Source organism: Vigna umbellata, chromosome 6, assembly GCF_029865625.1.
Source record: "Vigna umbellata cultivar VRB3 chromosome 6, Vumbellata_1.0, whole genome shotgun sequence".
NCBI classification, from domain to species: domain Eukaryota; kingdom Viridiplantae; phylum Streptophyta; class Magnoliopsida; order Fabales; family Fabaceae; genus Vigna; species Vigna umbellata.
This window is the reverse complement of record NC_142170.1, coordinates 34,452,041-34,477,478: the sequence shown is the minus strand read 5'-3', so window position 1 is coordinate 34,477,478 and position 25,438 is coordinate 34,452,041. Positions and strand designations below refer to the sequence as shown.

General features: G+C 33.0%; 1 protein-coding gene across 5 annotated transcripts; it reads left to right on the top strand.

Moving 5' to 3' along the window:
* LOC148197315 (cuscuta receptor 1-like) lies at positions 1-20,762 on the top strand. Of its 5 annotated transcripts, XM_088092393.1 has the most exons (18): positions 1-370; positions 481-624; positions 773-931; positions 1,089-1,250; positions 1,321-1,470; positions 1,560-1,643; positions 5,117-5,272; positions 5,394-5,549; positions 5,671-5,826; positions 5,948-6,103; positions 6,225-6,380; positions 6,502-6,657; positions 7,106-7,261; positions 17,686-17,760; positions 17,993-18,145; positions 18,233-18,382; positions 18,519-19,805; positions 19,878-20,762. In XM_088092393.1, exons 1-18 carry the CDS (start codon positions 19-21, stop codon positions 20,684-20,686), a joined length of 4,617 nt encoding a protein of 1,538 aa, XP_087948519.1. In that variant the 5' UTR covers positions 1-18; the 3' UTR covers positions 20,687-20,762. The 5 variants fall into 5 exon arrangements, with proteins under 5 accessions (XP_087948519.1, XP_087948518.1, XP_087948520.1 ...); XM_088092392.1 differs by having other exon boundaries at positions 18,519-20,762; XM_088092394.1 differs by lacking the exon at positions 5,117-5,272 and having other exon boundaries at positions 18,519-20,762.
* Positions 20,763-25,438: the final 4,676 nt, after the last annotated feature.

Sequence of the window (25,438 nt, the reverse complement as noted above, 5' to 3'; positions counted from 1 at the left end):
ATTCAATAAAGAAAAAAAATGAAGAGTGTGAGCGTGTGTTTCCTCATTTTCCTTTTATTGGAAATAATGTGCTGTGAAGGATGTTGGAAAGAAGAGAAACAAGCACTTTTGGGTCTACGTTTATATGATCGTTCCTCATCGAACTTCTACACAGATTCTTTCATCTCTTGGAACGTCGACACAGATTGCTGTGAATGGTATGGAGTGTTCTGCAACTCCTCCACAGGGAGAGTGGCCCAACTCCAGCTTGACTTTGTCTGGTGGAAGTCAACAGAACAATATATTAATTACTCGGATTTTTCTGTCTTCAAAGATTTGAAGAACCTCTCCTTGCCATTTAACAATATAGTTGGTTGTGTTGGGGATGCAGGTATTCTTTCCTATAATTCTATTGCTCTTTTGCTTACTCAAAACTACAAATCTGTCTGTTATGTTTTATGGAATACTCATTATTTCAACTTTCTTTTGCATACTTTCCAGAGTTGCCAAATCTCGAACTCCTTGACATGTTTGGAAACAAGCTGGATACTGCTGCCAGTATTATATCTTGTTTGGATGGCCTTCCATCTCTTAAGTATCTTTATTTAGGATATAACAGGTTGAATACACCTTCATTAAACCACGGTGAGACTAGCTATTTTTTATTTATTTTAAGAAAATGACAACAATATTATTTTTTATTATCATGAAGATCTTCTAATTTTTTATACTATATATTTTTTTTTTTCACATTTGTTGGGTTCTTTCACAACTTTTGGTGTGTATATGTAAGTTTTTGAAAGTGTACCAAAGCTGCGTAGAAATCTGAAGGCCCTTGACATAAGGAGGAATTATTTGACTAATGACATCTTGCCATCCCTTGAGGGATTCACATCTTTAAAGGAACTGTATTTGGGTGGAACTGAATTGGACTTGGATCTTCACTTTGAAGGTAACTTTCCCATTTCATTAATAAGGCTGAGTAATTGTTAATTAATGGATGATATTTATTTTAAGAAATGACAACAATATTATTTTTTATTGTCATGAAGATCTATATTTCTTTTTCATATTTGTTGGGTTCTTTGACAACTTTTGGTGCATGTAAGTTTTTGAAAGTCTGTCACGAAAGCTGCGTAGAAATCTGGAGGTCCTTGACATAAGTGATAACCATTTGACTAATGACATCTTGCCATATCTGGAGGGATTCACATCTTTAAAGAAACTTTATTTGGCTGGAACTGAATTGGACTCGGATTTTCACTTTGAAGGTATTTTCCACTTCATTAATAAAGCTGACCATTTTTACGTTTTAATTAACGAAGGATATATTCCTTACAGGTTTATGGTCAAAATTGAGGAATCTTGAGGTCCTTGACTTGTCCTTTAACAACTTCAACCAAACTGATATTGGCTATGCTCTTAGTGGACTCTCATCCCTCAACTCTTTATATTTAACATACAGTGGATTGAGTTGGAGATCAATTTACAGTACGTTCCCGTATACTTTCCATATTACAAATCTTCATCATTTGTTATTTTATGTTAGAAAGCATATCTAACAGCCTATAAATTGTTAGATATATCAAAATTGAGTTCTTTGGAGAACCTTTTCTTATTTGGGAACGACTTGAAGGTGTCTGAAAGTATATTGTGGGGTTCAGGTTAGTTGTGATTAGTATTTGATAGCATTTTATATTTAAACAAGATATCACTCCCTTTCAACAAATGCATCCTTCTTATTATTAATTAGTGACCACTGATGAGTTGATGCTTTCAATTCTTTTTATCAGATAATGAGTGATGTACGTTTGGCAAGTGTACCAATCGTAATTGTAGTAACAAAATAGTTGGGTACCAGTTTACTAACTAACTTAATTTTGAGTGATGAAATTTATCCAGTGAATGATGAACATAAATAAGTGATGGAAATTCAAATGATATAAACAATGTTAGAGAATTGATTTCATACCTTTTCATATAATTTCCTCCCCTTTTCAATCGATGTGTAAATTATAATTATCCACTTGAATTTATTTAGAGCTTGTTTACCCCTAATCCCTTAGTAGGCAAACGTATCCCTTGAATTTGAATCCTCAATCCCTTAGGCCAATTACAAATTCAACAACTAGTCCTGCCCAATTCAAACTAACTAGTCCTGCCCAATTTCCTAATTGTGACAGCATCTAATTTGTTCTAATTATAAACGCAAGCAATTCCCAATCTCCCAACTGTGAAACTACTCATAGAATAGACATTAAAACATAAATAGAACACTGGGATAATTAAAATGAACTTAACATCAATTGAAAAAGGTTCAGAAAATATAATCCAAAGCACTACATCAATCCACTAACAAAAGGAAATTTAGTTCTGCATAATGGAAAAGAAAAATCAAAAAGCAAAAAGTTGCAGCCAAAAGCTCCAAGAAGAAGATGAAGAAGAAGAACCCTTTGTTGTACGTGAATCCACTTTTTGTATCCCCCTTCCACGTGTTGTTCATTCCTCCCCATCATTTCCACAAATTCCTCCTTTTTAGGAGAGTGGTTTTCCTTTTCCCTAACTTCCTCCAATTTTCCTTTAATTTAATCTCTTTAAATCAGTCATAAAAGAGATCAATAACTGCTCAATAACTGCTCCTGGAAACTTTCACAGCTCATGGAAAACTCCCCAGCCTGTGTTCTTCTCTGCTTTAATTCTGTTTTCTTACGTGAATCCACAGATTACTCCACAGGTTGTGGGACTGTTCACAGCTTGGTTGTTGAACTCTCTGGTTTCATCTTGGTATCTTGTACATCAATTCTTCCCAAATTGTGATTTTGGCACTTAGAATCATCAATCTACAATAAAAACACAAAATGCCAATGTATGATCCGAAACAAAGATAATCCATGATTAAATCCTTCAATGAATGCAATTATGCATGCAAATGACCTAAACTAAGACATGAATGCAATTACATTTACTCACACATCAATGAGACATTTAAATGGCCAACCAATTTACAACATCTAGACTTGGGATTTAACAGATTGAGTAACAGATTTCTTTTATCTCTGATGGGCCTTCCACATCTCCAGTTTCTTGATTTAAGCGACAATCAATTACAAGGAGTGCTAGATATAAGAGGTCAGTATTTTTATTGATTATTTTATTACAACATTAAAAAAAAATATAGTGATTACAGATAAGTTGATGCTTTCAGTTTTGTTTTATTCTGAGTGAATAGACTCATGACCACATGTTTCCATTTTGTTTTTATAAGAAAATGAGACAATTAAATGGCCAACCAATTTACAACATCTTGAACTGAATTCAAACCGTTTGAGCAACAAAATTCAAAACTACTTTAAAATAAAATCAAATCTTTTAGATCAAGTTATGTTATATTTTCTACTATCTTTTAGAAGATCACTTTTGAGTGGAAAAAGATTAATAGTTGAAAGAAAAAAAGTTTAGAAATTAGATGAAGAAAAAAAAAATTATAGAGAGATAGTAAAATTCGGAAATTTATATACTTAACATAATTAGAACTTTGATTTTTGTTATTTTTAAATCCATTTCTACTAAACATCTAAACAAATCTTAGAATCAATATATAAAGTAGTTGCTCTTTATTGAGTTTAACATTTATACAATGCTAACGTACGTAAGAAAATCTATTTAATCGATCAAGTGATATATCATGGTTTATTTTATTTTTAAGATAATCAATATTTCAAAAGTCCATAAATTACAACACAACTGTTTATATCATAAAACAAAGTATTACACTCTTATATAAACTATCGATTTATTTATTCATTATAAGAAAAGCTTATATTAGGATTGCGTTTCCACTTTATATGGACTATATTTTTATTATATTTGGATCATTCATCTTTTAAATTTTGAATTATGAGTGAAACTAAATTTCATTAAAATTATGTTTCGATTTTTTTTAAATATTTCTGTTATGTTTTAATTCGGTTTTGAATTATGTTTGATTCAATTTGATGAATTATGTTTTGAATAAATTTATTTTTTTATTTGACTTATGTTTAAATTTAATCTAAATTATTATATATGACTAGATAGCATTGTATTAGATATTATATAGTGCAAAGAGATAAATAATATGGTCTGAATAATTTTTTCGTACTAATTAATTACTGACGAAATTGGTTTCGGAAGTAAATAATGCGAAATTTTACACATAGGTAGTATTAGCAATTAATATGTCCAATGTTAATTTATATCCAATGATGACCGTCTCGGGCATAATGACCACAAACTTCTACCAGGAGCAAGTAATTTACCTACATACGAGAGATTGTAAGTCTTACATAATGTCTGAATTACTGACACACACATAAAAGTTTATTCAACATCTATCTGTGTTAACGTTGAAAGTTATACCTCGATTACAAATAAATTTGATTTATAATATATAATTTAATTTGTAAATTTTATTTTATAAGTAAATTTTATAAGATTGAATTAGATTTAAAAAATTTTCAACATAATAACATAATGAGTTAAAATTTATCTTATTAAAATTTGATGTTTGTTAAATTAATTATCCTATCTATTATCAAACAATTAATTATCTAATTTCATACTTAATATATAAGTATGTATATATTAAGGTGTATTAAAAGTTTAATATTGATTAGAAATAAAATCAATGTATAATATATAAATAAATATAAAAGTGTTAGTGGACTCTCATCCTCAACTCTTTATATTTAAGACACAGTGGATTAAGTTGGAAATCAATTAATAGTAGGGCCCATATACTTTCCATATTACAAATCTTCATCGTTTGTTTTCTTATAAGAAAGTCTATCTAACAGCCTATATAAATGGTTAGATATTTCAAAATTGTGTTATTTGGAGGTCCTTGACTTAGGAGAAAACTACTTGAATGAGTTATGGTTAGATATTTCAAAATTGAGTTATTTGGATGTCCTTGGGAGAGAACTACTTGAATGAGTTTGAAATTATATTGTGGTATTCAGGTTAGTTGTGATTAGTATTTGATATTATTTTATATTTAAACAAGATATCACTTACTTTGAACATTAGCATATGCATCCTCCTTATTATTAATTAGTGATTACTGATAAGTTGATGCTTTCAATTTTGTTTTTATCAGAGAATGCGACATTTAAATGGCCAACCAATTTACAAAATCTAGAACTGGGTGGAAACAGTTTGAGCAACGAATTTCTTTCATCTTTGAAGAACCTTTCACATCTCCAATATCTTGATTTAAGGTACAATCAATTACAAGGAGCGCTAGATATAAGCGGTCAGTAGTTTCATCCTTTATTTTATTACAACATTAAAAAAATGATTATATATGCTTTCAGTTTTGTTTTATTTTGAGTGAGTTGACTCATAACACATGCTTTCAATTTTGTTTTTATCAGAGAATGAGACATTTAAATGGCCAACCAATTTACAAAATCTAGAACTGGGTGGAAACAGTTTGAGCAACGAATTTCTTTCATCTTTGAAGAACCTTCCACATCTCCAATATCTTGATTTAAGGTACAATCAATTACAAGGAGCGCTAGATATAAGCGGTCAGTAGTTTCATCCTTTATTTTATTACAACATTAAAAAAATGATTATATATGCTTTCAGTTTTGTTTTATTTTGAGTGAGTTGACTCATAACACATGCTTTCAATTTTGTTTTTATCAGAGAATGAGACATTTAAATGGCCAACCAATTTACAAAATCTAGAACTGGGTGGAAACAGTTTGAGCAACGAATTTCTTTCATCTTTGAAGAACCTTCCACATCTCCAATATCTTGATTTAAGGTACAATCAATTACAAGGAGCGCTAGATATAAGCGGTCAGTAGTTTCATCCTTTATTTTATTACAACATTAAAAAAATGATTATATATGCTTTCAGTTTTGTTTTATTTTGAGTGAGTTGACTCATAACACATGCTTTCAATTTTGTTTTTATCAGAGAATGAGACATTTAAATGGCCAACCAATTTACAAAATCTAGAACTGGGTGGAAACAGTTTGAGCAACGAATTTCTTTCATCTTTGAAGAACCTTCCACATCTCCAATATCTTGATTTAAGGTACAATCAATTACAAGGAGCGCTAGATATAAGCGGTCAGTAGTTTCATCCTTTATTTTATTACAACATTAAAAAAATGATTATATATGCTTTCAGTTTTGTTTTATTTTGAGTGAGTTGACTCATAACACATGCTTTCAATTTTGTTTTTATCAGAGAATGAGACATTTAAATGGCCAACCAATTTACAAAATCTAGAACTGGGTGGAAACAGTTTGAGCAACGAATTTCTTTCATCTTTGAAGAACCTTCCACATCTCCAATATCTTGATTTAAGGTACAATCAATTACAAGGAGCGCTAGATATAAGCGGTCAGTAGTTTCATCCTTTATTTTATTACAACATTAAAAAAATGATTATATATGCTTTCAGTTTTGTTTTATTTTGAGTGAGTTGACTCATAACACATGCTTTCAATTTTGTTTTTATCAGAGAATGAGACATTTAAATGGCCAACCAATTTACAAAATCTAGAACTGGGTGAAAACAGTTTGAGCAACGAATTTCTTTCATCTTTGAAGAACCTTCCACATCTCCAATATCTTGATTTAAGTCAAAATCAATTAGAAGGAGCACTAGATATAAGAGGTAGGTATTTTTTATTATTTTAGGACATTCATTATTTATTCTAATGTTTTAGAATGAATATTTAATTATTCATTTACTTTGCATAATGGTACAACATTATATATATATATTAGGGTAAATTAATATAAACATCCATATCAATAGAAATATACTTTATATTCATGTAAACATATTCGTTTTACATCAATAACACTTCATCTCAACAATTCCATTTTCATACTAAAGAAGTCGCACAAAAAAATTACTATTGAATTACTTTCATCTAAGATATATCAAAATAACATTTTAGCCTTAACTTTCTCAACTATTAAGCATAAAATATACTTATAATCCATTATCATTTCTATATAATCAATATGTTTAGTAATAATAAACATAAAGATCTATGCATACTCCTTATCCTTAGTGAATATTGATAAGTTGATGTTTTCAATTTTATTTTTATCAGAGAATGAGACATTTAAATGGCCAACCAATTTACAACATCTAGAACTGGGTGGAAACAGTTTGAGCAACGAATTTCTTTCATCTATGAAGAACCTTCCACATCTTCGATATCTTGATTTAAGCTACAATCAATTAGAAGGAGCTGTAGATATAAGTGGTCAGTATTTTTATTTTTTATTTTATTAAAACATTAAAAAAATTCAGATATTATATTATAATATTTTAGAATTAATAAACATACATACACTTGATTACAAGTCATAATTAATTTCATGTTAAGATAATTAAGATTAAAAGTATCCACAAACTACCGTATATATAATAGTTCATATTATAAAATATTGTAAAAAAATACACTTTTATTTAAGTAGACGTGACTCCTTTCCAATATGCATGCTCCTTATTTTTATTTATAGTGATTACAGATAAGTTGACCCTTGTAGTTTTTAAGAGTAGATAAAATTTGTTTAATTATTGGTAAAAAAAATATGTATTTATGTTGTTAAATTTGGGAGAGAAAAATATAGAGATAGAAGTATTATTCTATTGTATACATTTTCTATTGCACCAAATGCCCTATATAAGGAGCAAATAGACCAGCACACAACAGTCCAAGACAACAGTACAATTACACAATACAACATATTTCAACACTTCCCCTCAAGCTAGAGCATATAGATCATATGCACCAAGCTTGGAACATATAAATTGAATCCTAGGCCCCCTTAGAGATTTGGTCATAATGTCTCTGAGTTGTTCATTAGAATTGACAAACTCCGTAACAAGTTCCTTAGTCAACAACTTCTCTCTAATAAAATGACAATCAATTTCTATATGTTTTGTTCTCTCATGAAACACCGGATTGGAGGCAATATGAAGGGCTGCTTGGTTGTCACAGTACAGTTTCAACGACTCATTTCCACCAAATTTTAACTCTTGGAGAAGTTGCTTGATCCACACAATCTCGCATGTAGTCAAAGCCATAGATCGGTATTCAACTTCAGCACTAGATCTAGCAACAACACTTTGTTTCTTACTTTTCCAAGATATAAGGTTCCCTCCAAGTAGAACACAATATCCTGTATTAGATCTTCAATCAATTGGAGAACCAACCCAATCTGCATCACAATATCCTTCAATCTGAGTGCTTCCCTTGTCCTCATACAACAATCCTTGTCCTGGATTTCCTTTTATGTATTTGAGAATTCGAATTACTGCATTCCAATGGTCAACATGTGGATTCTGCATAAATTGACTCACAACTCCCACTAGATAAGAAAGATCAGGTCTTGTTATTGTAAGATATATGAGTTTTCCAACCAGCCTTCTATATCTCTCTGGATCTGAGAAAGGTTCACCTTGATCTCTCATTAGCTTTTGATTTGAGTCCATAGGACTATCAATAGGCTTGCAATTTGTCAAACCTGTTTCTTCTAAAATATCAAGAGCATATTTCCTTTGTGAAATGATGACACCTTCTTTTGACTGTGCCACTTCAATACTAAGGAAGTATTTTAGACGACCTAGATCTTTAGTCTGAAAGTGGTTGAACAAATGATTTTTTAATTGAGTAATTTTAGTGTTGTCATTCCCTGTAATAACAATATCATCAACATACACCATGAGATAAACACATTTGTCAGGAGAAAAATGACCATAAAACACTGAGTGATCCGCCTCACATCGTTTCAACCCAAAATTTTGCACAACCCGACTAAATTTACCAAACCAAGCACAAGGTGATTGTTTCAAGCCATAGAGGGAATGGCGTAATTTACAAACTAACCCAGAATCCCCCTGAGCAACAAACCCAGGAGGTTGCTCCATGTATATCTCCTCTTCCAGATTACCATGAAGAAAGACATTTTTAATGTCCAACTGGTAAAGTGGCCAATGACGAATGGCAGCCATAGCAAGTAAAATACGAACGGTACTGGTTTTAGCCACAGGAGAAAAGGTATCACAATAATCAATGCCATAAACTTGAGTATATCCCTTAGCTACTAGGCGAGCTTTTAGACGATCAATTTCACCAGTAGGACCAACCTTAATAGCATAAACCCATCGACAACCAACATGCTTCTTACCAGGAGGAAGAGGAACAAGATCCCAAGTACCATTGTGGTCAAGTGCTTGCATTTCATCAATCATGGCTTGACGCCATCCAGGATGATCAAGTGCCTCATAAACATTATTAGGAGTCTTAAGGGAGGACAAGGAGGAAACAAAAGAGAAATAGGTAGGAGACAAACAATGATAACTCAAAAAATTATAAACAGGATATGAATTACGAGTAGAACGAATACCTTTCCGAAGGGAAATGGGCAAATCATCATCTGAGTTAGGAGAAGACGAGGAGGATGAAGGATCCATGGTCTAGTGAGCTGATGGAGGAGGAGATGAGTCTAGAGGATCTTTATTGTTCTGAGCTTGAGGTTGTCTCCGACGCTGATATGTGAGAATAGGTGGAGGAACAATGTCATTCACATTTTGAGTTTGAGGTATAGATGCAGGAATAACCAAGGGATCACACGATGGTAGAGGAAACATTTGTTGAACAGATGAACGATCCTCCACAGAGGATGAGAAAAACGGTGTATCCTCAAAGAATGTGACATCAGCCGACATATAATATCTCTTGGTGGAGGGAGAATAACATTTATATCCTTTCTAAAGACGAGAATATCCCAAGAAGACACACTTAATAGCCTTGGCGGATAGCTTATCAAGACCTGGAGAAACATTATGGACAAAACATGTACACCCAAATACACGTAGGGGAATATGATATAAGGCGTCATTTGGAAAAATGACAGAATGAGGAACTTTATTCTCAAGAGAGGAAGACGACATCCTATTGATTTGAAAACAGGCAGTGAGGACTGCATCTCCCTAGTGATGTACAGGAATATTAGTATTCAACATCAAGGAGCGTGCAGTTTCAATGAGATGTCTATTCTTCCTCTCTGCAACACCATTTTTTTGGAGTGTGAGGACATGTTGACTGATGTAAAATTCCTTGGGAAGATAAGAATGAAGAAAACGCTGAAGAAAAATATTCCTTAGCATTATCACTACGAAGGATTTTAATTGTCTTCCCAAATTGGTTCTTGATTTCATTAGTAAAGGACACAAATATGGACAAAAGTTCAGATTTCTCTTTCATTAAATAAACCCAAGTACATCGAGAGAATTCATCAATAAAGGTTACAAAATAGTTAAAACCAAAAGACGTAACACGACTTGGTCCCCAAATATCAGAGTAAATAGTTGAGAAAGGAGAATTACATAGTGTCTCAGACTTTTTAGGATGAGAAGATCTAACATGTTTTCCTAATTGACACGACTCACAATCTAAGACTTGAATGTTCTTGAGACTTGGAACCATCATCTTCAACTTGAATAAACTTGGATGGCCCAACCGATCATGCAAAAGCTTTGGGGATGAAGTGGTAAAACAAGAAACTGAAGAGCTATGTTTCAAAAAATAAAGTCCTCGAGACTCATGTCCTTCTCCAATCAGGCGATCTGTACCATGTTCCTGTATAAGAAAGGAATTAGCAGTAAAGGTTACAGAACAATTTAAGGAACGAGTCAATTGGCTCAAAGAGATTAAATTGTAGGGGCAATGAGGAATGTACAAAACGGAATTTAAATTTAGTGAAGGAGATAAGGAAACTCTGCCAATTCCCTGAGATGCAACTTTGGATCCATTGGCAATAGTAATGAAATTAGGGATTTTCTGAGAGGACATGGAAGAAAATGAAGAAATAGTACCAGAGATATGGTCAGAGGCACCTGAGTCAAGGATCCATGGATTGTGACCTTCCACAGATTGAGATATACCGGTAGTTGACGCATTGGACATGGAAGAGGATTGGTCAAGATTAGAAGATTTTCCAGACTTATACTTCAAAAATTCTTGATATTCTTCATTCGAAATTTTGGGTTCATCAGATTTCAAAACATGAATGCCCTTGTCTGGATATCCATGTAAGACATAACATTTCTCTCAAGTATGGCCTATCCTCTTACAATATGTGCACTGAGGAGGCATACCACGGCCACCACGTCCTCCCCGGTTGCCTTTGCCTCCTCCTCTTCCTTGTGGTGCTACCATGGCTGATGTTTCAATACCACCAATTGAACTTTCATCTTTAACTAATGAAGGTACCCGAAGAAGTCGAGTAACTAAGCTGTCCATTGATGGAACTTGATCACCAACCAACATTTGATCACGAACATGACCAAAATCTGAATGTAGACCTCTTAAAATTAAGACCATATAAAACTTATCAAGCTTCTTGTTTAGACCTTTTAAAGAATCGGCCACAAAGAAATTCTTCAATTCTTCTACAGCAGCACGGGCCGTTCCTATGTAAGTAACCATATCATGATTGTTTTGTTTGAGGGAAGTCACCCTTTGAGTTGCATCAAAGAGGCGTTGTACATCGTTAGCAAAGATATCCTGAGCTTTTCTCCAAAAGAAGGAACACGTTTTGTAAGGTCTCAAAATTTCTAAGACTTCTGGTTCAACAGATTGCCATAGGACAACACATAGTTGGAAATCAAGCTTCTGCCATTGAGATTTCTCTTCTTCAGGAACGGTGGAAACATCTTGTTCAAGATGGTCATGGTGTCCTTGACCAAGAAACCATAACTCCACAGAAGAAGACCAAGATAGATAGTTTTTCCAATTGAGTTTTGCAGAAGTAATGTTGGAGTAGCAGAGAGAGACGGTGTTCCAGGACCAGCCATCGTAAAACCAAACAAGAAAAGAGGAAAACACCTAAACGGAGCAAGGATTGTGGGAAGAAACCCTAAACGGAGAAAAGCTCAACGGAACAGCAAATCAGAGACCACAATACACTCAGGAGACGGCGGCGAAACGACCAGCACTGGCGCGATGAAGTTCCAACACTAGAGAGGCGGCGCATGAAGCCCACGCGCCCGAGAGAGATCGCACAGAGACGGCGCGTGACGGTGCGTCGAGAGGAAGATGAGGTAGTGACCACCAGGGATGGGTTGCGCTCTTCGAGTGGACAGCAGTGGGTGGCTGCAAACCCTAACCTGCTCTAGATACCATGTTAAATTTGGGAGAGAAAAATATAGAGATAGAAGTATTATTCCATTGTATACATTTCCTATTACACCAAATGCCCTATATAAGGAGCAAATAGACCAGCACACAACAGCCCAAGACAACAATACAACTACACAATACAACATATTTCAACATATGTATTCTTTTCATGTGTCACCGTAATCGAACTCATGTTGAACCACTCTCAAATATGGAATTTTATTCTCAATATTCTTCAACCTAAATAGTTATATATATATATATATATATATATATATATTTATTTATTTATTGATTGATTGAGTTTAACACTAATGTGGTAACTGATAAAGTGTAATGCAAATTCTAGAAGAATGTACAAGCTCCTTAGATAGAGGAATTGAAATGTAATACAAGTTCTAGAATATTGTAGAAAAGCCAAAGATAGAAAGAAAAATCAAGAATATTCTACATAGGTAAAAATCTAGAACATTCCACATAAGTTGTGGCTAGTATGTTCTAGAATAATCTATGGATCTATAAATACCCATGAACTCTATCATTTGATGCAAGAAGTAGCCAATATCTACCATTTGTATGAACCAACATCTACTACAACTAAAGACAACTACAACACTTCTTCCAACTACTACTTCTACATTCAACTATCTCTACATTTTCTCTATCCCATCAATTATTCCTTTCACAACCTTAAAATACTAACATTGGTATCAGAGCTACGTTCGGTCATCTAATGGGCGTAGATAAAAATTTTCAACTACCTTAAACAAAACTATCTCCAAAATATTTTCTCAACTCATGGCTACTACCAATCAAACATCATCAACTCCAGTACCTATTTTCATAGGAGAAAATTATGATTTCTGGAGTGTCAAAATGAAGACATTCTTTCGTTCTCAAGATTTATGGGACATCATAGAAGAAGGATTCGCTATTCCAGAAGACACTTCCACTCTTACTGCAACTCAAAAGAAGGAGTTGAAGGAAAACAAGCAGAAGGATTCAAGGGCTTTATTTGTTCTTCAACAAGCAGTTGATGACACAATTTTTCCAAGGATAATTGGTGCCACAAGTGCAAAACAAGCTTGGAACACAATACAAGAGGAGTTTCAAGGAAGTGACGAGGTACGCAATGTTAAAATTCATTCTCTAAGACGAGAGTTTGAATTATTAAGAATGAAATAATCTGAGACCATTAAAGACTACTATTCTAGAATAAAAGAAATAGTTAGTCAGATGAGAGCCTATGGGAAAAGCATTCTTGACAAAAAGATCGTTGAGAAAATTTTAATTTCTATTCCCCAAAAATATGATGCAATCGCAACAGCGATTGAACAAACAAAAGATTTGGCTACATTGTCAATCACACAACTAATGGGCTCTCTTGAAGCTTATGAACAAAGATTGAAAAGGCATGAATAAGACTCGGTTGAAAATGCCTTTCAATCAAAACTAAAATTACGGTCTCATAATAAAGAATATGAAGGAAATAAAATTAGGAAAGAAATTTCTAGAAATAAAGAAAATTCTAGAAGCTTCTATATGACTCGTCAAGGAAAATATCCTCCATGTGGCATCTATAAAAAGACAAGTCACTTGGAAAAAGATTGTTAGCATCATGGAAAACCTCAATGCAAGTATTGCAAGAAGTTTAGTCACATAGAGAAATATTGTCGTAATAAAAATAGACATCAAGCAAACTTTGCGGAAAAAGATAATCGAAAGAAACTCTTATTCTATGCCAATCAAGAATCTCCTGATAGAGAAGGAAGTTGGTACTTGGATAGTGGATGTAGCAATCACATGACAAAAGATCAAAGCATCTTTAAAGAAATTGATAAATTTGTCAATGTCAAAGTTCGGCTAGGAAATGACACCACAGTGGAGTCTTGAGGCAAAGGAACTGTCATGGTGGAGACAAAGAAAGGTATGAAATTCATCAAGGATGTTTTACTAGTTCCAAATCTTAAAGAGAATCTTAGAATAACATGGGTCTATTTCTTAAAGGCAAAGTCAGAAGTCTTCGGAGTATTCAAGAAATTTAAGGCCCTTGTTGAGAAGCAAAGTGGAAAACAGACAAAAGTACTTAGAAGTGATTGTGGCAAGGAGTACACATCTCGCGAGTTTGACAAATTCTGTGAAGATGAAGGCATAGAGCGACAACTTACAGTTGCATATACTCCACAACAAAATGGTCTGTCAGAGAGAAAGAATCGCACAGTTATGGAGATGGCAAGATCAATGATGAAAGAGAAAAGTATGCCTAATACTTTTTGGGTTGAAGCAGTCTACACTGTAGTTTACATTCTAAACAGATGTCCAACTAAGGCAGTCCAAGCCAAGATTCCTATTGAAACTTGGAGTGGAAGAAAGCCATCAGCTAAACACCTACGAGTATTTGGATCTATCTGCTACATACATGTTCTTGATCAAAAGAGGCACAAGCTTGAAGACAAGACTATACGAGGAATATTTTTGGGATATAGCACACAGTCAAAAGGCTATCGAGTCTACAACCTACAAACAAAACAACTCATCATCATTCGAGATGTTGAAGTTGATGAAATTGCTTCTTGGAATTGGGAAGAAGAAAAAGTTGTTAAAAGCAAAATTTTACTTCCAGTGCAACAATCTCAAGAAGAAATTCAAGAAGAGGCAGAAAATTCAGGTATGCTTTCTCCACCTCCACAACAACAAGATTCTTCACCTAAATTTAGTCCAAGAAGTGTAAGATCTTTGGTAGACATATACGAAACTTGCAATATGGCCATGATTAAGCCTAACTGTTATGAAGAAGTCTCAAAGCAAGAACTATGGTTAAGGCAATGGAGGAAGAAGATCAAATTGAAGACATGTTACCAAGACCAATATTTGAACTACTACGCACTATGTTGGGAGTTATCGAATTTGCATTAAGGAGGAGTGATAAAGTGTAATGCAAATTCTAGAAGAATAATGTAGAAGCTCCTTAGATAGAAGAATTGAAATGTAATACAAGTTCTAGAATATTGTAGAAAAGCCAAAGATAGAAAGAAAAATCAAGAATATTCTACATAGGTAAAAATCTAGAACATTCCACATAAGTTGTGGCTAGTATGTTCTAGAATAATCTATGGATTTATAAATACCCATGAACTCTATCATTTGATGCAAGAAGTAGCCAATATCTACCATTTGTATGAACCAACATTTACTACAACTAAAGACAACTACAACACTTCTTTCAACTACTACTTCTACATTCAACTATCTCTACATTTTCTCTATCCCATCAACAATTCCTTTCACAACCTTAAAATACTAACAGTAACACTAATGGAGCATTGTCCATGGATGATTTCGCACCACGTGATCCATGGATAAAATCGAGTTGTGGGCATATTTCAACTATTCTTTTTCCTTTCTAAATGATACTTTGGCTATTGGATAGCATATTTTCTCTTTGATGTAGCTTCTTTTCCCTCAAATCTTCCCTTTCTTTATAGAATGTTGAATAAAATGATCCTCCATCAGTAGCTAAAGACAAACGCTCCTTTTGAAGCAAACTTTATCACGAGTCTCAATCTGTTGCAATTTCATACCCAGCTCTGCATTTTTTCTGTTTACCTCAGCAAGCTTATACTCTGCATCAAGCAGTTTCTTGACCATCTCTCTCACTGTCTCTTTCTCACTCAAACACTTAGGCTCTCTTAACTTTATGCCAATTTGTTGGCAAATTTGACACTCAATAATTTCTGGTGTATGCCAAAAGAGTTCAAAAGGGAGGATTTTAACTGAGAGGAAATGTTTAAAATTAGAAATGAAGCTCGGATTGGACATTCAGAGTGAAAAGAATATGATTACATGACTTTTTGGTTTTGGACCTTCACTTAACTAATCCAACCTAACAGTAGACTGAACGAGTTGATTCATTTAATTATAATTTTTGTTTTCTTCCATTCCAAAAAATTACAATTTTTTTAATTAAAATCAAAATAAAATTCAATCTAAATATAACGATGTTAAATTCTAAATACAATCTAAAATGATGTTAAATTCTAAATACAATTCAAAATGACAATACAATTCAAATTATTTATAGATAGAGAACATTTAGGAACTTTAGTTTTTTAATATTTAGAATTTATGAGTAACTTGATAAGCCAAATCCAACTCATCACGGATTCAACATAGGTGAGTTGATTTCTTAGTGAATTTAACTTAATTTGATTCGAACATATGATGAGTCAAATTGATTTACGAATTTTAATTTATTTTGACAGTTTCATTCATAGGTATATTATCTCATTCTCCTTTTTCTTCCCGTAGTCAATATGCTTTTTGCTATTATAATCCGTAGATAACAATAATTTATATACAAATTTTATTTTGTGGATAATTTTTTATGAGAAATTTAACATTTTAACATTTATCCAATGCTAAGGTACGCAAAAAAATCTATTTAATCAATCAATTAATAAATTATGGTTAATTTTATTTTTAAGATAATTAATATTTGAAAAGTTAAATTATAACACAACCGTTTGTATTATAAAAAAAGTATTACAGATATAAACTATCGATAGTTATTTATTCACTATACGAAAAGCATATTAGGATAACTTTCTTTGGATTATATTTAGATTATATTTGGACTATTTATCTTTTAAGTTTTGGATTATGGGTGAAACTAAACTTCATTAAAATTATGTTTCAATTTTATTTAAATATTGGATTGTGTTATGTTTTAATTTGATTTGTATTAAATATCATTCAATTTGATGAATCATGTTTGAATAAATTTAATTTAAATTATTATATATATGATTAAATAATATTGTATTATGTATTATATAGAGCAAAGGGATAAATAATTTTGATTGTATGGATTATTTTTTTCGTACTAATAAATTACTTGACAAAATTGGTTTTGGAAGTAAATAATGTGTGTGAAAATTTACACATAGGTAATATTAGTAACTAATATATCCAATGTTAATTTATCCAATAATGACTACTTGCATGCCGTGAATAACGAACACAGATTTCTAATAGCAACAATTTACCTACATATGAGAGACGGTAAGTTTTCATAATGTGAGGCCCAATTACCCACTCATGACATCACAACTCAGATTCTCTGCATTTCTCATGAATGTTATCATCAATAACTGTGTTTTTCAATGGTTATTTGTCTAGTCTTTCTTTCTTTATCAAATACTTAGTCAAAGTATTGCAACTCTTTTTTTATGTATCATGCATGCTAGAAACATTTCTAACTATCATTTCTAGCTCTATTTTTTTCTATGAAAGTGGTGTAAGTAAATATAGTAAAAGTTAAAATTTACATTAATATCTTTCATCATAGTCAACTTTTAGAGGTTAAACTTAGACTAACTTTTTAGAAAAATAATACTTTTAGTTATTTGAAAGTAAACTAGTTTTGTAATGCTTCTGGGCGAAGAAAAATATAACTCTTCACATTAATGTTTGTTGATTTTTATTACTTTTTTTTGCAGGATTATCAACTTTATCCAATTTGACGAATCTTGATCTAAGCAATAATAATATCCATAGTTTTGTTACCAATCAAGGTATTAAAGAAAAATAGATTTAAAATGATTTAATTTATTGTTTAGAGACAAAAGAAAATATATATTAGATAAATTTATAATACTAATACATTGTAGAATCCCATAATTTTCTCAAAGTTGGTATATTTACTTTGCACAAAATATATTTGTCACCTTCCTAAATGCATATTATCTATTTCATTTAGTAACGCTAATTTACATTTGTTTTTAATTTAATTGACATATCTTTCAGGCTTAAATGGTTTCAGTAGATTGGATGTCCTTGATTTAGATGGGAATATGATAGATGGAAACAAACTAAGAGAGTCATTACGAGCTTTATCATCATCCATTAGAGAGATTTCTATATCTTTCAATAACTTCACAGCAACAATTTTAGCTGAAGGTAGTAATATTAATGATTTTCACAAAGATAAATTAATTTCATAATTGTGTTACATTAAGATTTATATATAATTTTTCTACTGCGCAGATTTTCATGATTTAAGTAACCTAGAACGTTTGACATTGGATGGAAATAATAACATGGAGAATGAATTTTTCGAAAGTATTGGAAACTTGACATCCTTGAAAGCTTTGTCTCTTGCACACTGTCATATAAATGACACCCTTCCTGAAGCTGGTAATTATATTATTATTTAACGTTATTCATGAAATAGATGTTATATACCATTTTTCTTAGTTTCATTGAAATCTTTATACCTTTCTGATTATAACCTTTGTTAGATGTTTTCTTGTTTCTTCAAATTTTCATTCAGATTGGTCTAAGATGAAGAAGTTAGAAAAGTTAAATCTAATAGACAATGGATTTGAAGGATCTCTTCCCAATTCTTTTGTTAACATGACATCTCTTCGGATATTGGAACTTTCTCAAAATAACTTCATTGGAAGGTTTGATTCTAACATTGCAACACTTCCATCACTTGAAGAATTTGGTTTCGAAGAAAACCAATTTGAAGTTTCTATTTCTTTTTCGTCATTTGCCAATCATTCAAACCTTAAAGTCATCCGGGGTAAAGGCAATAAAATCATAGTGGACTCACAACATAATTTGCGCACTTGGATTCCAAAATTTCAATTAAGTGAACTTAGCTTGTCTTCAAAAATTGAGACTAGCTCTTTTCGGCTCCCGAGATTTCTTCTTTATCAAAAAGATTTAGTTACACTAGATTTCAGTAGTTTGAAGTTGGAAGGAAGGTTTCCTCATTGGTTGTTAGAAAACAACACAAAATTGACTGAAGTAACTTTCAGAAATTGTTCTATGACTGGTACTATGCAATTACCATTGCATCCCCTTCTTGAGTTGGAGAGCATTGATGTGTCTAGCAATACCATAATTGGTGAAATTCCAAGTAAGAATATCAGTTCAATTTATCCAAATTTGAAAAATCTAAATATGTCTAGAAACCGCATCCAAGGTTCAATTCCGCGTGAGTTTGGCCAAATGAAATATTTGTCTAAGTTGGATCTTTCAAACAACCAATTGTCTGGAGAAATATCAGATGACATATTTGAAGCTGCACAACAACTCGTTTTGTTGATACTTTCAAATAATACGCTCGAGGGGCCCATTTTTACAATACCCGCTAATTTAGAGTCTTTATCATTAAATGATAATAAATTTAGTGGTAAACTTCCAAGCAATATTTTTAACACATCCATCAATTCATTGGACGTAAGCAATAATCATTTGGTAGGAGACATGCCAAGCCTGTTGACAAATTTTTCAAGTTTATCGGAACTTCGTATGTCCAATAACCACTTTGAAGGGTCCATTCCATTACAATTGACACAACAACTTAGAGATCTAAGATATTTAGATATCTCCCAAAATAATTTGACTGGTCTTGTACCATCATTTCTAAATTCTTCTGTGAAATTTATCCATTTGAGCAATAATCGTTTAACAGGATTGTCCAAAAAGATGTTCAATGGAAACTCTCCTTTAGTGATGTTAGACCTTAGCTACAATGAAATATCTGGCAACATTCAAGATATGATGCAAGACCTTAGTTCTACAAAGTTGAATTTTCTCCTTTTAAAAGGTAATCACATTAGTGGGGATATACCTAAGCAATTATGTCAGTTGATAAATTTAACCATGTTGGATCTTTCAGACAATAATTTTTTGGGAGAAATTCCCCATTGCTTGGGGACAATGCCTTTTGATAATAAAAACCTTGATCCATCATTGAAAGCATCAAATGGAAGCTTCGTTGAAGAATATAGTCAAGCACCATTACCATCAGAGCATAAGAAAGAGAAAGCAAGTTTCAGTACAAAGAGAAGTACCCTTACTTTCACCGGAAGCATTCTTGGTTACATGTCTGGAATTGATTTATCCCTAAATAAACTGAAAGGAAACATTCCACATGAGCTTGGAAACTTGACAAGAATTCGAGCACTGAACTTGTCTCATAATGATTTCACTGGACAAATTCCAAATTCTTTCTCAAATTTGAAGCAAACAGAGAGTTTAGATCTTTCTTTTAACAAGTTGAGTGGCCAAATTCCTCCTGAGCTCAATGTCCTAACCTCACTTGAAGTATTAAGTGTGGCACACAACAACTTATCAGGCCCAATACCTAAACAGACAAACCAATTTGCCACATTTGATGAAAGTAGCTACGAGGGTAACCCATTCCTTTGTGGACCTCCACTACTAAAGAGCTGCAATCCATCTTCTGCAATTTTTCCAAAGAACTTAAGTATTGATAAAGACAATAATAGTTTGGTGGACATGTATGTCTTTTGTGTGAGCTTTGTTGTATCATACACATTAGCATTGTTAGCAACCATTGGAGCTTTATACATCAATCCTTACTGGAGGCAAGCATGGTTTTACAACATGGAATTGGTCAGTTTAAATTGTTATTACTTTATTGTGGACAATTTTTGTAGGTTTTGTAATGTGAGGAATATGTAGCATGAACCTTGTATTCCTAGGATATCTATTTCAGAGTTATTCAATAAAGTAAATCATGCAATTATTTCTCAGTTAAGATATGTATATAATAAATAAACTTTTACTCCATGTATTTCTAATTTAAATGAAACCTAACTCTAACCAACAAATTCATCACATTTTAACAACATATATGAACTGAACTGAATTGAAAAAATGTAAGATATTAACTTCTTACATGGAGACATCTCGTATTACAAAAAACACAATTTTGATATCTGATAATGCTAAATTTTACAATATTTTAAGCATCATTTTAGTAGCAAAATCAACTCCTTTCTAACTTATAACTTGCTTAATCCTATTCTTTTGTCTTGTTTTCTAAATAATTGTGTTTTTGGCTACTTTGATGAACTTTCATCAATAATCCCTTATTTTGTAACTAAAAATGAGCTTGGAAGAGTCTCCAACCATGTATAGAGATGAACCAAGGTGAGCACATGCAGAAACGCCCGTCGCCAGCGAACGAACGCTCGCTCAGAGAGCAGAAATGGACGTTCGTCCTGCGAAGGAGAACGAACGCTCGTCCAAGCCAGGCGCTGTGGACGCTCGTCCAAGCCAGGACGCTCGTCCAGCCAGGCAAGGACGCACAAGAGGACGCTCGCCCAGGAGAAAACACGCTCGCCCACACGAGAGGACGCTCGTCCAGAGAGGCAGAAGTGGACGCTCGTCCAGCCAGGCAGAAGAAGACGCTCGTCCAGCCAGGCAGGAGAGGACGCTCGTCCTGAGAGATGCGCAGTGGACGCTCGTCCAGAGAAGAGAAGAGCGGACGCTCGTCCGGCGAAGTCAGAAGTGGACGCTCGTCCTGTAAGCAAAAGAGGACGCTCGTCAGGACGTTATGAAGAGGACGCTCGTCCAGAAGACGCGATAAGAGGACGCTCGTCCAAGATTTAGGACGCTCGTCCAGGAGAAGAGGACGCTCGTCCACTTTCGATTTTTCCAGTGAGTTTCACGCCCGGGCGCGACTGAGAGGGCGCTCGAGCGCGACTTTTCCAGAGAGCCCCGCGCCCGGGCGCGACTGACAGAGGGCGCCAGGCGCGATTTTTCTGATGTGGCAGAGGTGTCTATTTAACCCCAAAACGCGAAGGGGAATGGGTCTTTGGTTCTTTGGAGGTGCGATTTCACGGCTGGAGCTCATGGAGGGCGTGAGGAGCTTGTGGGAACATCTCCTCCTCTTCCTTTGGGTCTCCTTCTTCTTCCATCTTCCATGTTTGTAAGCTTTAGGGTTCTCCTAATGACATTCCATATTCTTGTGTCTTAACTTGGAATTGCTCTTACTATTTTTCTCCACCACCTTTTGATTCACTTTTTTTACTTCTCTCCTTATTTCGGTAACTAGCATCTCAAGCAGAAAATGAACGATGTACCTTCCTTCATTAGAGCATCACTCTTTGTCATATGGAAAGAAACAATACCATTAGAGGCTGAGTTTGTAATTGAAATCGAAAATATCTCCAAAGACTTTGATGGAGTATTTAGTTGTCGTAGTCCTAAAACTTCATCATCAAAGTTGATACTCATTCCCACAATTAATGTTGTCAAAACGGGCCACCTGGCTTGGCCTACCATAGGTTGATAGGTTAAACGGGTTGGCTTACTAGCACACTTAATTACAAGTTTTTTTTTTCAATTCCAAAAGAATGACAAAAATTTTCTAATTCAAATCTAAATAAATTTCAGTCCAAAATGATGTTAAACTTTGAAGACAAAAAAAAACCATATAATCCAAATACAATCCAAAATCATCTTAAACTCCAAACACAATCCAAAAGCAAACACAAAAAGAAAAATAAATAAGTATCTAACATTGATAATTTTTGCATCACTTAGCCATCAATAAGATTAAAATCTTGAATGGATAAATCCACAATATTATGTTTTCTTGAAGCATATTCTTCTTTATCCCCATTTACAATACAATAAAAGAAAATTGTTAACTAATAAATTAAAAAAGTTAGGTGGGTTGGTGAGCTAACTCGCTCGCCGCAAGTTTAATCCAAGTGAGTTGGGTTCAAAATTGGTCTGTATTTCGGTAGGATTTAGAAACCTAATCCAAAACATTCAACGTTGTCTGCTCCAATGTCCAATTGTGTTGTCTTCTCTCTTCTCCTTGTCCAAGCCGCGGGGGAGGGTGCTTGCAAAAGACACTCCGACGCTCAAGTCAGTGACCTCGCGTAGTAATCTTGTAATCAAAATTAGTTATCAGAGCTCTAAGTTCAGTTTTAAGTCAAAGTTACTTGTCTCCTTTGCCAGAAATATATTTATAAATTATAATGAGCTTACCGTTAAGTCTGACTCATTAACCACAAATGAATCACAATATTAATTGTCAATAAATGACAATTATTTTCATTAACTCCACGACAGTTATTACTATTGATTACCTTAACGGCTCTTTTTACCGATCGGTTCATTGACCTGAGAGGTATCATCGGTATGCCGACTCTTCTGCCCCTTTATCGTTCGGTTGGTTGCGACCCCATTTTACCAAGCGGTTAACTGTTTGTCCGCTCAGTTCATTTGCCTAGGAGGTACCATCGGTCGGCCATGAGCTCAAAATAACTTAGAGGCTCTCTTGCACCTTTACCGTTCGGTCGACTATAAGCCCATAGTAACAGTCTGTATTAAAATTTTCAATTTTTTCCCATCCTAACCTGGTCCAAACCCGTGGTCGACCGGGTTGGCTCACGGATTTCAACTCATTTTGACTACACTACCCACAATTGATTTAGAAGCCCTAGAAACTCATCTATGTGATTTGTAATTGAAGAACTCTCTTTGTACTTCAAATTTATCAAGCAACTAAAAAAACACAATTTATTATTGCCTAAATTAAAAGTATACAAAGACTCAATCTTTTCTCATAGAGTTCTAGCTTGGGTCTCTTTAGCAATGTGATTATAAACATTGTTTTTTATGTATTGTCAAATAAAACCACATACCTATTGGTGTTCAAAGTTCTATTCTTCACCAACATAAAATATAACTTTTATGTAGCAAAGACATGAAGGTTCAATTTCTTCACAACAAGACTTTAATCTTGATATTCTGCAAACAATAATTTGTACTATTTAAAACAACCATATTTGTATTTGCCTACATCGTTCAAATAAGTAAATATAGCCCTAAACTAGACTTTGAAACCACTATGATGGGGAAACAACACATAACAACAAAAAAATACTAAATTATGCAGCAAAAATAATTCTCCCAAACTTCCAAGAATTTATAAGGAGCAACAATAATTAAAATTGCAACAATAATCACAAAAGAGAATACCAATATTTTTAACGTGAAAAAACCTTCTCAATGTGAGAAGTAAAAACTCACGGATATAAACCAATCAATCATGCTTCATTAAGATCAAATATGGGTATAATAAAGTAAAAAAAACATAAATAAATGCCTACAATCGACCAATACTCCAAAGCAAAAATGCTCTCAAATATAAACAACAAAAAGAGAAACATAAAAGGAGAAATCATGAGAGACAAATTTCTCTAACCACAAACTTTCAATTGGAAATCTCAACGGTCAAACTAAGGAACTATATGTCATGAACGTGTTGCAAAATTTTTAGTTCGATCCAATGACGAATGAAACAAGAATCATACTATCAATAAGATGACCATGTGAATTTGCTGACAAATTTTCTCTCTTTTTCTTCTTCCAAAGACTAAGACTTTTTCACACTCTCTTTTGATTGAAAATATCTCTCTCCTCTTAGGTTAAGCGCGTGAGAAAACGAGTTTAACTAAACTGGACTTTTCATACACAACACTATCACCAAATTTGAAAGCAATGAATTTATGGATAAGCAAAGGACAAACACCTAACTGAGTTTTCAAATTAAAATAAATATTATATATTTTTATATCAAATTTGTATTGAATCTTATATTTATTTATATATTTTTTTAGTTAAAAATATTGTGTTAAAAGTTTTATTACTTAATTAGATAACTTATTAAAGAAACTTAATTAACTAAGTTAAAAATATACAAAAAAAAAAATAGAAAAGAATAAGAGATCAAAATTTATCTCTTAATATACTAATATTTACACTCAAAGTTTACTTTGTAATTTTATATATAACAAAAATATAAATATAAAGACTACGAAACCTCTAATTAAGCACAAGAAAATAAATTATGTCTATGCTATAAGTTGACGTCAAGAATCCATGCTTACAACTAGTTTTTATTTTTTAAATAAAAGCCACAAAAAAAAACTCAATGTAACACAAAAAATCCAACTCGTTTCATGTCTCTTTAGATGATACTTTTTAAAAAATATATAATTTTAAAAAATTCACGGATTTTTTTAGATATTCATAAATATTTAAAAAATGATATTTATAAATTTCTAAAATAAAATATAAATAAATAATAGACGCCACTCTACCGACTATCCAAAGCGAAATTTATCTCCACACGCAATATTTTTGTCATTCCTAGATACCACTCCTTTGAATATACAAGTGACATTGGAAATAATAGACGCCACTCCACCAACTATAAATGTGACTATAAACTAACTTCTTCATTTTTCATTAACAACCTTATGATGATGTGCTTTTAATGTTGTGGTTATTTATAAATTATTCTAATATTTATAAACATTTATGTTCTCTTTGTTTGAATGTTTTATCTATTATCATTTAGGTAAAAAAGGACTAATCGTAAGAAAACAATTAAGACGGAAGCGTCCATTA